Source organism: Pinus tabuliformis, chromosome 1_2, assembly GCF_031772625.1.
Source record: "Pinus tabuliformis cultivar Carrire ecotype Pingquan chromosome 1_2, CPIR1, whole genome shotgun sequence".
In the NCBI taxonomy this organism is placed as follows: Eukaryota; Viridiplantae; Streptophyta; class Pinopsida; order Pinales; family Pinaceae; genus Pinus; species Pinus tabuliformis.
In genome coordinates, this window is record NC_142298.1 from 212370433 (window position 1) to 212383247 (window position 12815).

A 12815-nucleotide genomic window follows, 5' to 3' on the forward strand; every position below is an offset into this window, starting at 1 on the left:
GATAGACATAGTCCTCTAAGTAACTAAAGTCATTAAACACATCAAAAGGTCTCCTCTAAATCCATGGAAAGAGATACTTGTGAAAGATCCCCTCGTTGGAGAATTAAAGAGATGTCTATGATAAACTCATTCTCTAAAGGTGCAATGGCGAAGGTCACACGAAATTTGATCTACATAAAAGTAAAGGGTATCAAAGGATGTAGGATATCTTCATAAGGTCCCATCTACAAGATCTAGGAAGGAAGATAGCCATCATTGATTCATAATGCACTAATAATCAAGGTAACAAATATCCATGGGATAAGAAAGTTACCTCATTCGACAATTTATGGTCTCTATGCTAAATAGAGTAAGACAAGTTGATGGCAAAAGTATTGAAGGTTAAAAGAACTCAAACATGTGCAGAAAGGAAAGGCAAGTTTGGTCCTCAAGCAAGACAGAGTAAGTATAGCTAAGATTCAATGCTATGGAAAGATTATAGAAAGAAGCTCATATCATTGGAAAGATGGAGGAAGCTAAAGAAAAGGGGCCAAGGAAAGGGGGAGTAACAAATCTCTACTATGAGTAAGATGGTATCCCTCTCAAAAGGGTCCTATCATAAGCTCTTAAATCTTGTATTATAGATATGACCAAGATAATAAGATGCATTGTGGCATCATGGAATCATTCGAACTCGTGACATCATCATAGGAATCATGAAGGACAAAACCCATGGAAATCAAACATGAAGGATATAGCTCTTGGGAATCTCATTGAACATTGAAGGAAAGGATGAAGTCATCCAGGACAAGGTTCATCATTCATCAAGGCAAAAAGGAACCATCTACCAGATGGGGATATACAAGATCCTCAAGATTCTCTGATGAAATCCTCATCGGAGGGTTCACTAATCTAGAAAGGAAGGAAGTGTTTCAACAGAAACTCCAACTTGTAGAATTTGTGGATGATGTTATGGTGACATAAGAGAAGAAACAGATCAAGGGGTTGAAGAAACTTCAATCAAGGAAGTTGTTGGAAGAAACCTAGATGACCTAAAGGTAAAATAAGGTATGTATGCTTGTGTTTAATATTATAATGTCATGTCGTATGGTTGCAGGTAACATGGATCATTACTTCTATCTTAAGAAGCATGATCAAGAGAAACGGGATCTCCTCCTCTGAAAGGATGCAAGAAGGCATAAGACACACTAGATGAAATCAACATAATATGCCCTCATATGAAGTATGAGGTTGTTGACCACAATTAAGAAACTCTGATTGAAAGCACCTGGGAATGGAATGTGTGAGAAGGAAGAGATCGTGAGATATGCAACCCTGATGAAGGTGATCAACATCCAAAAGACTAAGAAGACTTAACTAGAAAATCTCCCCAAAAAATAGGAAGACTCTAATGGAAAAGATGAAGACCCTTGATACCTACAGGAAGATGTCATGATGAAGAGCCATCTCGTAAGGTACGATTTGATTTAATATGATTTCTTGATTTCTTGAATAATATCTGGATAAGTTCATGCATAGTTACTCAAACAAGAGTTGTAAATACAAGTACAACTAGCATTCAAATGGTGGATGGAAGAAGCGTGATGAGAAAGAAGTAGTCATATGACGAAGTTTCCATATATGATGAAGACCACTTTCCATGAAGAAAGGAATGACATGACAAACTAAGGATGAATGTGATCGATGGTTGTTTCCCTACAAGGAAGAGGCTCAACTAATTTCCATGACATCAAGGAGAGAAGTTGATCAAGCAGTTGAATGACCCACGAAGAAGTTGTTGATGTCTAGAAGAGTCCCTAGCTAGGAGGGAGCTCTGACAAGTTCTTGATTAAAAGGGAGCTTGGGCAAGTCCCTGATCAGAGGGAGCTTGGGCATATCTTCCCCAATTGAGAGGGAGAGATAGACACAACATTCTTGTCTTCACTATGGAAGAAAGAATGGAGGATTGTGTAATCATCTGGCATCTAATGCACTTTGAGGATGTGTAGGGCATCCAAGACAAGAGTAGACAAGAGGACCGATATTCTTTGAGGATTGGGAACCCAAGATAAAAATAGTCCTAGAAGGTCATACTCAGTGGACACCCGGGTGGTTATGTACCTTGAGAGACAATGATGAAGGTGTCTATAGTCATTGGTCTCGCCAACATTGTGCTCTAATCTGATGAGAGATAGAGTTGTCAGTCCAGGCCTTGTTGTTGGTTACTATGATGCTATACAGATGGGTTACCAATCCAATTCTTCTCATGAGAAATTCTTCAGATTGAGAATGACCAAGTACCATCATGAATACCTCTCTAGTTGAGAGAGAGTGTTGAAGAAAGTGTAACTAGGTTCAGTCTTCATGACATTGTAATTATGATTTTTGTAAACAAGAAAATGAATTATTTTTGTATGTCTTGCTGCATGGGTTTCATGATCAAGAATTTTATTTATTAGTGGCTCCCATTGAGAGCCTTGGGATTTATTATTAAAAAGTCAAAGTCATAAAGAGCTCTTCTTGAGCAAATATGAAATGTATATGAGTCAATCTAGTGTCTAGATCAGCCCTCCAAGACAAGCATAATCCTCTTGAAGAAGAGAGCCAACAAAACGAAGTAAATACAGTCTTGTCAGCTCAAAAATGAAGACATAATAATTCACTTGGTCATGTCGGCTTAATATGTGGGTCAAACCACTATAAATAATTGTGTAAGTTCAAAACTACAGTTAAGAAATTTCAGACAAGTCTCTGCAACTTCGGATGAGGACAAAACCTCGGCATATCTCTGAAATCTCGATCAAGTTCAGGGGTACAGGAATCTCGGATGAAGAAGTAGTACAGTGTTTCGATTAGGAGAAGAATACCTGTGATTTTCGGATAGGTATTACAAGGGTACACACTCTCAGCATACTCTCACAGACTCAATTAAGAAGGAGCTCAGTAATTCCATAGTGATGTATTCTCGGCACAGCCATGACAAGTAAGATCTTGGTGAACACAGTCACATTTTTTATGAAGATCTCAGTGCAATCATGATGAACACAGTTACATTCTCGGTCAAGGTGCAGTGATGATCCTAACATGGTTATGATCTCGGTGAAGGAATAGCTATGATAGACAGTCATGATCTCGGTGAATCAAAATGCAGCTCTTCTATACATATCTCAATATGAAGATCTAGTTGATGAAGACCTCCGTGAAGGTACAGCAAAGATGTTGCAGCAGTAATGAAGTGGTAAAGTAGTGATGGCCTCAATGTGCAACAATGACGATGAACTTAGCATTGACAAAGAAGATGATTGGTGTCTTGGTCTTGAAGTGGCCAAATAGGTCAAGGGTCATGGTCTTGGTAATCTCTATAAGAAGAATTTTGTGTGGGTTTTCCTCCCAAAGAGTGAGAGGTTTTGGCCCTGGCAGAAAGCCAACATATTGTGTTCTTGTCTCTTTGTTTTGGTCATTATTTGATGAACTAAAGAAGACACACTCTAATAATAACAAATGAAGATTGTGCTAAGAAGAAAAGTTAACATACCTCACAAATAGTTATCATGAAAGAAGAATCTCATTAACTCTAATTGCCCTAGATTCTTCAACAGCAACCATATTACGACATTACTCAATTAAATACATGCATACATACTCTTTCCTTCTTTTGGTCACCTAGGCTTCCTTCAACAGCTTCCTTTCCTCGATTGAGAGTACTTCAACCATATTGACATGTTGCATTCCTTTGTCATCATACCATCATTCTTCGAAACAATGAATCCCATACAAGGTTGAATTCTCAGTGAGGCACTTGCTTCTTCCTAGAGGTGAACCTTTGAATGAAGATTCCAACAGAGTATCTTGATTATCTTCATCCTGCAAATGCTTCTTCCTAATGATGTATGATGATCTTTACACTAGATGACTTTCTTCTAACCATAAGTACTACTTATGCTTTCAATGAGGTTACCAAGAGCCACTTTCTTCTATGATGACTGCTATAACCATGTAGACTTCAACTCCATAAGCTTTTATAAGGATGTCTCGAGCTCTCACTTTAATCGTATGCTTCTAACATGATTCCATCTTCTATCTCATCATAATGCTTCTCATCTTGATTGCCATGGTGGAGGTATTTTCACCTCCCATTTCTCCTTGCTATGAATTGGAGAAACCCTAATAGTGAAGATCTATCCCTTTGGATTTCTTCTCATCGTGTTCTTCTACTTCTTCAGTGATATGAGCCTCATTTCTTTCTTTCCTTTTGTTTTCCTTCTTGAATTTCGGACAATCTTTCTTGTGATGCCCATATTCCTGACAGCCATAGCATTGGATCTTCGACATATCCTTCTTCTTCTTTTTCTGAGGACCAAATTTTCCAAACCTTCCTTCTCTCTTAGTCATGGCAACAAATGCCTGAAATTGTTCACCTGGTCCCACGTCGCTCTTTGCTTTTAACCTAGTCTCTTCAATTTTACACAATGGCCAAAGTTTATTGAAAGAGGTGGCTTCCTTCCTTCCAAAAATGCTTGATACTAAGTTGCCCCATTCATCAGGCAGTGCATTGAGCACCACAGTGGTCATTTCTCTATCCGACATTATTTTCCCCAACTCTTTCAGTTGGTCTTGTATTTCTAACACCCTCATGAAATATGAGGCTATTCCTTCTTCCTTTGATATCTTCATCTTGTAGAGCTTGAGCTTCTTCTTTTGGCATTTCGACAATTAAACCCTTAACATGACCAATGAGTTCATTTTCTATGAGGATCAAATTTGTCCTCTTTTTCCATGCAAGATAGTTTGTTGACCCAACCAATTTGTTGCTCTCCTTGCAAAATGAAGTCATTTTGATAGATTCAAACATAAATATAAAGATACTTACTTGTGAAGATACTCCTTGATGACAATATCTTCAACTTGATGCCTTCTTGATTTTTTATGATGATGTTGATAATAGAAGATGTCTTCTTGATGAAGATGTCTTCCTTCAAAAGTGATCCTTGACTCAAAGAGAGGGAGATCACCTTGAATCCTTGATGATGATGACAACGCCTTCTTCTCGCTTCCTTGAATTGGAGACTTCAAGATGCTTCAATGTGTAATCCTTCTTTGAGTTGATGTAGGGTCTTTGAGGTCTTCTTTTCCTTGTGATGGAGATTACAAGCTTCCCAATAATGCTTCAGTTGAAGAACCTTATCTTTGAGTGAGCTACGATTTTGAGAATTTTCTCCTTGTTGCTTTGAGTAGTCCTTAATGCTTTTTAGTTTGTTCGGCCCTTATAAATCCTTTCTTGATGATTTGATGTCCTTGATGTTGAATGATTTTGTGCTTTGACCCTTGTGTATCCTTCTTTAAGTTGCCCTTCCTTGATGTAGTCACCTTATCTTTGATTCCATGTTGAGAAATCTAGGGGCAACAAGTGTAGGTGATTTCTCTTACTTTGATAATTGTTTTTGATGTGTTTTTACTTTAACTTCTTCTTTGCTTTATTATTATTAGAGTTCTCTATCATCAAACAGCGACCAAATCATAAAGAACAATGCGACAACAGGACACAAGATGTAGGTGATCAGCCATGGCCAAAACATATCCAACTGAGAGGAAAACCCACCAGAATTCTTCTCTTCTTATAGAACTTCAAATGAGAATTCCAAGACTTATGATCCTTGACCAAAACCCTCCATGACCTAGTCAACCATCCTTTTTGATGAGTTTTCCTTTCACAGCGTCCAGCAACAAACTTTGACCTTCTAGCAACTTCAACCCCAGCAACAATTTGTACAACTTTGACCTAACAGCTTCAACAACTTCGACCTAGTCCCTTCATGAAGGTCAACTTGGTCTTCGCAACATGACGAGGTCTTGGAGGGTCTTTTGACTTTTTTTTTACTCAAATTTTCTTTACAATATGTAACATGCCCAAAATGGTCTTTCATACATGACAATGACTCAATTGACTTGTAGACTCAATGACACACCCTAGAAGCACTCAACGGGTGCTTGACCTAAAAATAAATCTCCCTTGAGCATGAAACCCATGCCTCAAGAATAATAATAATTATTATTATTTTCATTATTTCATTAAATACATAAAATCATGATTACATAAGTCATTATGAAGACTAAACCTAGTTACATATTTCAACACCTTAGGCTAGTGCCAACAGCGTACAAGCTAGTGCCTAGCAGGAAACTTAAGACTTAGCAAGGACCAAGACATCCAGAGACAAACCTACAAGGGAGGTCCCTCTCACGAAGGGGTGGTTTACCCTTCTAGCCTTATCACAAGGGAACAACATGTCATTTTTTGGGAGTTGAAACCGGGTGGGGAAGAAAACAAATCATCTGCACAACCACCCGAGTTATAAATCCTTGATTTTTATGCAAACCTTTATTTTTTTAAACAAAATTAGATTTGATAGGGAACTAGCAACCTCCCCAGATATATGCAACACGCTGCAAGCCACATATATCAGGAACTCATAGTTCAGCTTGCCAAACCCACAAATCCTAAATGTAAAACAATTGTCGAACTGCACCCACTCCTGAAAATTTCTGATACACACCCATGAATTGTGACCTTCGTGTGACCTTGTTATTCACAGAGTTCGTCCTCGTGTAGTAAGCATAGAAATGAGATCATATTTAAAGGAAAAAAAAAAAAATTACTCGATGACTACCTCATACAATGTTCTATCATCTACATTAGCCTAGTGTAAGACCTGTTTGTAAATATGTCAATATTAGTTACAATTGTCATCAATGTCTGCCATTTTTTAAGTCAGTCTGAGGCTTGTCCTTACTCCAAGGTTTTCTTTAATATATTCTCAACACCAATACTTTGTACCCGTTGCATAATAGAAACAGACACAAACCAAAGCTTGCAACCTATGTCCATTGCCATTCACTTGTACCCAACAATTCCGATGCAACTTGAAGTGTTCAAAAAAGAGTTCTTGATTCACAAAAGAATCCACAGAATCTAGAACTCAATTGTTGCCTTTCAAAATCGAAATTCAACGATTTCATGATGCACATCAAAGTGTTTGAATTTCAAATCAAAGAGTTTGTGGAAATCCTGTGTCTTTCCATATGACAAATTAAACAAAAAGGAAAAACCTTGCATCAGCATAAATTTTCATGTTGAAATATCCAATTTATTATTCAATATTTAATAGACAAAAAATTAAAAAATAACATATATATATATATACACACTACCTTAAAGGTACCGAAAAGATTCTTAGATTTAATGCAAAGCTCTTGCATTATATTTTTTAAGTCACTCTGAGGCATGTCCTTACTCCAAGGTTTTCTTTGATATATGCTCATCGCCAATACTTTGTACCCTTTCCACAATAGAAAACAGACACAAACCAAAGCTCGCAACCTATGCCCATTGTCATTCACATGTACCCAACAATTCCAGTGCAACTTGAAGTGTTCAAAAAAGAGTTCTTGATTCACAAAAGAATCCACAGAATCTAGAACTCAGTTGTTGCCTTTCAAAATCAAAATTCAAAGATTTCATGATGCTCAGACCTCAAGATTGTGGGATGCAAAGCATCAACAACAACAAAACCCAACATAGCTTCTAGGCATCCAAAGAATGTTTGTCAGATGTTCTCACTGAAGGCCTATATAATACATTGTAGTAAAAGGTGGTTTTTCAACGACCATTCCACTGCTCCATGAGCATAAATAAGGGTTCATATAACTTTTACTTGCTCTTTCAAAAAATCGAAGGTTTAATCCTCTCCAAATCGAGGGTCATAAATTGGAATAGGTTTACAATACAATTAAATCCAAATGGAAATAGAAAAAATAAACCAAATACAAGTATAAATATAATTTTTTGGATCAAATTTTCATCTAGTATCTACAAAAAACAACCAATGAACAAATCAAGCCCCAATAGATAACCTTTATTGTTAGCAAGCAATGGCAATATGTGTTCAATAGAGCTAGAAGTATGAATTGCAAATCAAAGAGTTTGTGGAAATCCTTTGTCTCTCCATATGGCAAATTAAACAAAAAGGAAAAACCTTCCATCAGGATAAATTTTCATGTTGAAATATCCAATTTATTATTCAATATTTAATAGACAACAAATTAAAAAATAATATATATATATATATATATACATACTAGGAATGGAGAATAACAAAATAGTCATCAAATTGCTACTGTGCAAAAATAAAATATTACATGATATGAAATATTTTTTCCTTTGTGCAAAAATGTTAAGGTGGAATTCAGTACGCTCTCCTGTGTCTCTTGCCTTCGTGAATGGGCTAATAGGCTCCAAAATTAACACCAATCAGGATAATTTTGTAGGTTTAATGTGTTTCACTTTCAACAACCTATTATAGACTACAGTAATGCATCTGTTTATAGGCTTGTCATCTGATGGAAATCGGTGATGCAATTCGCATTACATATTTTATAGTAGACATCGTCTCAAACCATAATAGCTGTTTTTTATTCACTTCACCATCAACATCTAACTCGAGATACAATAAAGCATGCATGGACCCCTCTTGTATTGGCTTCACAAGCATTGATGGCATGTCAGAGCAGAGTTAACCGTAACAGTAATCAATGACTCAAGCATGTGGGGAGATTCTGCTATCGCGCATCAGTTCATGACATGTAAACCACACTTAGTCAGGCATGAGAAGCCTCATATGTATTGGTTTCGGCAATTGAAAATCCGTTTTGCCATTCATTGACATGTTTTTACATGGCAAACTAAACACATACGGACACCATATAAAGCCAACCATTTCCCTTTGTACACAATCCTTCATTGAGCTCTAATTTCTATAAACTTCAAAATAATTGTCAACCCACGTGAATTTTGTTAAGCATTCCTAAGACTTGAACTCATGCATTGATCAAAATGAACTAGCACAGTTTAGTAAAGTTGACAGCTATTACATAACCTTCCTTGCAAATAATGCATCAGAGTAAAGACAACCAACCTCCCATGGTAATAGAGGTCTCATCTACTGGCCCATATCACTGATGCCAATTTCACTCTTCCATGTATATATGGCACGACTTAGAGAAATGGAATTCATTACCAGCTGGCACAACCACCAGCTGTTCATCGCTATAGCACACTTGCTTTGTTGATCTATTCAGGATAGATGCTAACATATTTATAATTTACAGAAACAAAAGTGGAAATTTTAGCATTAATTCTAGCTGTTACCCAGCCACTCCAGCATTGTAACTCACTTTTTCCTCCAGTTCATAATTATCCCAGAAATGGAATATTATGTCTCAGTGCTTACTCTGACATAGGAACAGTTCCACCAGCTTCTACAATCTGTTTCTCAAGCTGCAGTTTAAGAGAAATGTATCCCATCAATGATGCAGAAACTCAACAACAAACATTGAAGTCTGGGCTCATTTCAGTAAAGCAAAAATCAGCCAACCAATGCAGTAGTTCCTTAACCAAAAATCAACTTCTCAAGATAACATTCACTTGGGAGAAGAGTCAGATATGTTAGAACGGTAAAAAATCCAGGCTTCGTGTTCAAACTAGTTTGGTAAGGGACATCATTTAACACTTTGCACATCTCTTCCAAATACAGTTTGCCAACAATCTGTTAGATATTTCTCATGCACATATTTCCCTTCCACGCTAATATATTTTCCAAACATAATGACGTGATATAATTGAAATTTTCAAAATTCATTACCAAAGCATGAGTGTAACCAGCTTACCTGAAACAAAGTCTCCAGCTTGTTTTTCACGAGGTAACACTCCTGCTTCATTTGTTGTAAGCAATATAAGCATCTGCATATGAAGTGCATAGAATTAACAACTACTCAAGAAGCCTCACACCCTCGGTTGACAAGATAGAATGCAAAATAGGAAGATCTTGAAGCTTTGCAAAGTAAAAACCATCAAATTTGATTATTTCAGAAGAAAGAACAAACAACAATGGAGGAAATAACAAATTCTGTTGATGACATAGAAGAAAGAATCCAACTTACCCTTCTCTATTTTTATCTTGACAAAATGCACGAAACGTTACACACGTATTCATTACTCGCCGCGCTCCTATACTGTTGCCATACAATAATTTCAAATCAGCGTTTTTCAATAAACAGAAATTACATTGATCCCAGTTCTCAAACATATGTACTTTATTCAAATTCTGCATCAAGTTCAGGTAGAAAATTATGACACTGATTATTTGTAAAGGATGACACTGCTTTCATCCAAGCCATTCAGCTACAATCAAGATATTAGAACTAGCAAAACAGAAAATTCTCAATGCATAAACATTCTCCGTTTCAACATAGAAAACTGCAAAATGCTCAATGCAATAAATTTGAGAACAGAGAAGGAAAAACTCAGAAAGATGTTGAAAATTGAAGTAGAACATAGATAATTCAAAGCCAACCTTCCATAGAAGATGAATTCCCCAACTTTCATACATATTTTGAATATCAACATTATCCATATTAGACCTCAATACTATGATGATTCACCTGGTATGTGCTTCCCAGCATTAGCCATTTCTTGTAGAATAGTGAGACAATTCACGTGCCCAAAGTAGGTCTGGCATAAGTCAGTATACATATGCTTAAAATAGCTACACCTAGATATATACTTATGTGCCCACAAATGTGCAAACACATGCCTGCATGTATTGCATCTCAAAATCTGGACGGTGATGGGTCCATCTCCAAAAACCACTACCTTCTAATTCTAATTCAAGTTGGAACAGCCCGTGTATAAATATATATATATATATATATATATATGTTTGTATTACAAGGTTGACTCTGTTTATGCCCAAGAACACTTCAAAATGCAGACTGTACAGTTTTGCATGTCTGCATTTTGAAGTGTCCTTGGGTATAATCAGAGTCAACCTTTTTCAGCATGAACTGTACAGTATATGCACGCAATATGCCCTACACAAGACATACACTTGTCTGGTTTTAAAAATATCATTTCTGACTTGCTATACATCAAATGTTTATGATCTCTACAACCTAGCATAGGTTGGAGCTCTTAATTTATTATTTTTGCCATGAATATTCTCATCTTCTAAAACTTTAAATTCAGAAAAAATCATGACTACTTTATTGTAGTTATCTTTCTTTCCTTTATCATAGTGATCTTTCTTCGACATTCAAATGAGTGCTTGCTAATATTGTAATGTATGCATATTAATTCACGTACAACTAACACTAAACCATAGCAAGTTCTCTGCTACATGTTACGACTACTGTCTATATACATGTAAATCACTTAATACAACTCCTCTGTAAAAGCAATATAGAACAACATTAAAAGCAATTTATATGCGTAAACATCGCCTAATGCAATAATATTACACAGATATGCATATACAGGGTAACGTAGGCATGAACGGGTATAGAATATAAACAGTAGATATATAAGAGACAGCAAAAGACAGATGTAGATGATTTTAAATAACAACTTATTTCAAAAAAACATTATGTTTGTCCTTTAAATTTCATAGTTATTCATGCTCTCATTTTGACTTTTAAGGGCCTGAACCCTGCTGCATTCCTATTGTCTAAATCCTAGATATTTTGACAGTCCAACATCTGCTTCTGCATTCCTTGTAACTGTATTTTGCCTATTGCAAAGAATTTCTGGGAGATAGAGATCAGAGTATGATTGTTGAGTTTTAGACCATAGTAAACAGATTCTGCATTCAGATAGATTAACCTAAAGCTAGGTAGCTTTAAAACTGAAATCCTCAGTCAAAAACAGCAAACTCTGAATATGTTAATCTACAAAAACATACTCCTGGAAATTACTAACAGCAAATACACAATACTAAACACTCCATACTGCATCTATCTTCTATTCACTGAAAAAAGGAAATTACATTGCTATACCTCGAAACTAAAACTCACCAACCAACACAGCAGTGCGCCCTATGTCCCTGGAATAGAACAAAAGACAGAGGAAAGATACAGTAATACAATGCATCTGGCCACAAGCATGCAGCACCCAAACTGACCCAGTCAAACCCCAACCCTAATCTACTCCACCTATGTACCCTCCTGCATGGATAGAAGTGCCAGAGATATTCCACCCCAACTAGAGGATAACTATCGCATGCATACGCCCTCACCCTCTCCCTCCTACATAACTCCAGCACTGCTCCCAAAAACACTAGTGCTGTCCCATCATACTGATCCACTGCAATCTCATACCGACTGCATAGGAATAACAGTAGCCTCAGTTCAAACCACTATGCCATATGGAACAAGAACCAACCATCCAGAAACAAGCTAAAATTCTAACATTCCTTCTTTGCAAGGAAGGTGTTCTCCACCAAGCCCAGTGTCCCCTTTGACATTTAACAAAAACCTTCATCAGTGGCTACATTAAAATATCTCTAACCTATGACTTTGAAGAAACATACTCAAGAATCACCTCCCCTTTCTAAACTTTGTCCATGAAGAAATGGTGCAAAATGTCTATATGCTTGGAGATATCATGAAACATTAAAATCTTAAAGAGAGTGATACAATTTTGAGTGTCACAATATACCATAGTGCATTCCATTCTCTAATCAGTTAGCTCTACAATCAACTTGCAAAGCCAAATCACTTCACAACTAGCAGAACTGGTTGCCATGTACTCTGCCTCTACTAAACTAAGTGCCACTAATGCTTGCTTCCTTTTGAACCAATATATCATACCTGAACAAAAATTGAAGTAGAACCTTGAAGTACTACTCTTCATGGCATTTGCATCATTTGCCCAATCAGAATTTACAAAACCATGTAGCAACAACTCACCATCTCCAACATACCTAAAACCATAATGTACTATGCCC

At 36.7% G+C, this 12815-nt stretch overlaps 1 protein-coding gene across 1 annotated transcript in view; it reads right to left on the reverse strand.

Annotated features, from left to right (window-relative positions):
* Positions 1–8427: 8427 nt before the first annotated feature.
* The window catches only part of LOC149205195 (histidine-containing phosphotransfer protein 1-like), a 107542-nt gene continuing 103154 nt past the window's right edge, over positions 8428–12815 (reverse strand). The window contains exons 4-6 of the mRNA XM_089394946.1: positions 9976–10047; positions 9703–9775; positions 8428–9313 (exon numbers count right to left, since the gene is read on the reverse strand). Of these exons, the coding sequence (XP_089251072.1) occupies positions 9263–9313; positions 9703–9775; positions 9976–10047 (196 nt within the window). The 3' untranslated portion in view covers positions 8428–9262. The remainder of the gene's footprint in view (positions 9314–9702; positions 9776–9975; positions 10048–12815) is intronic.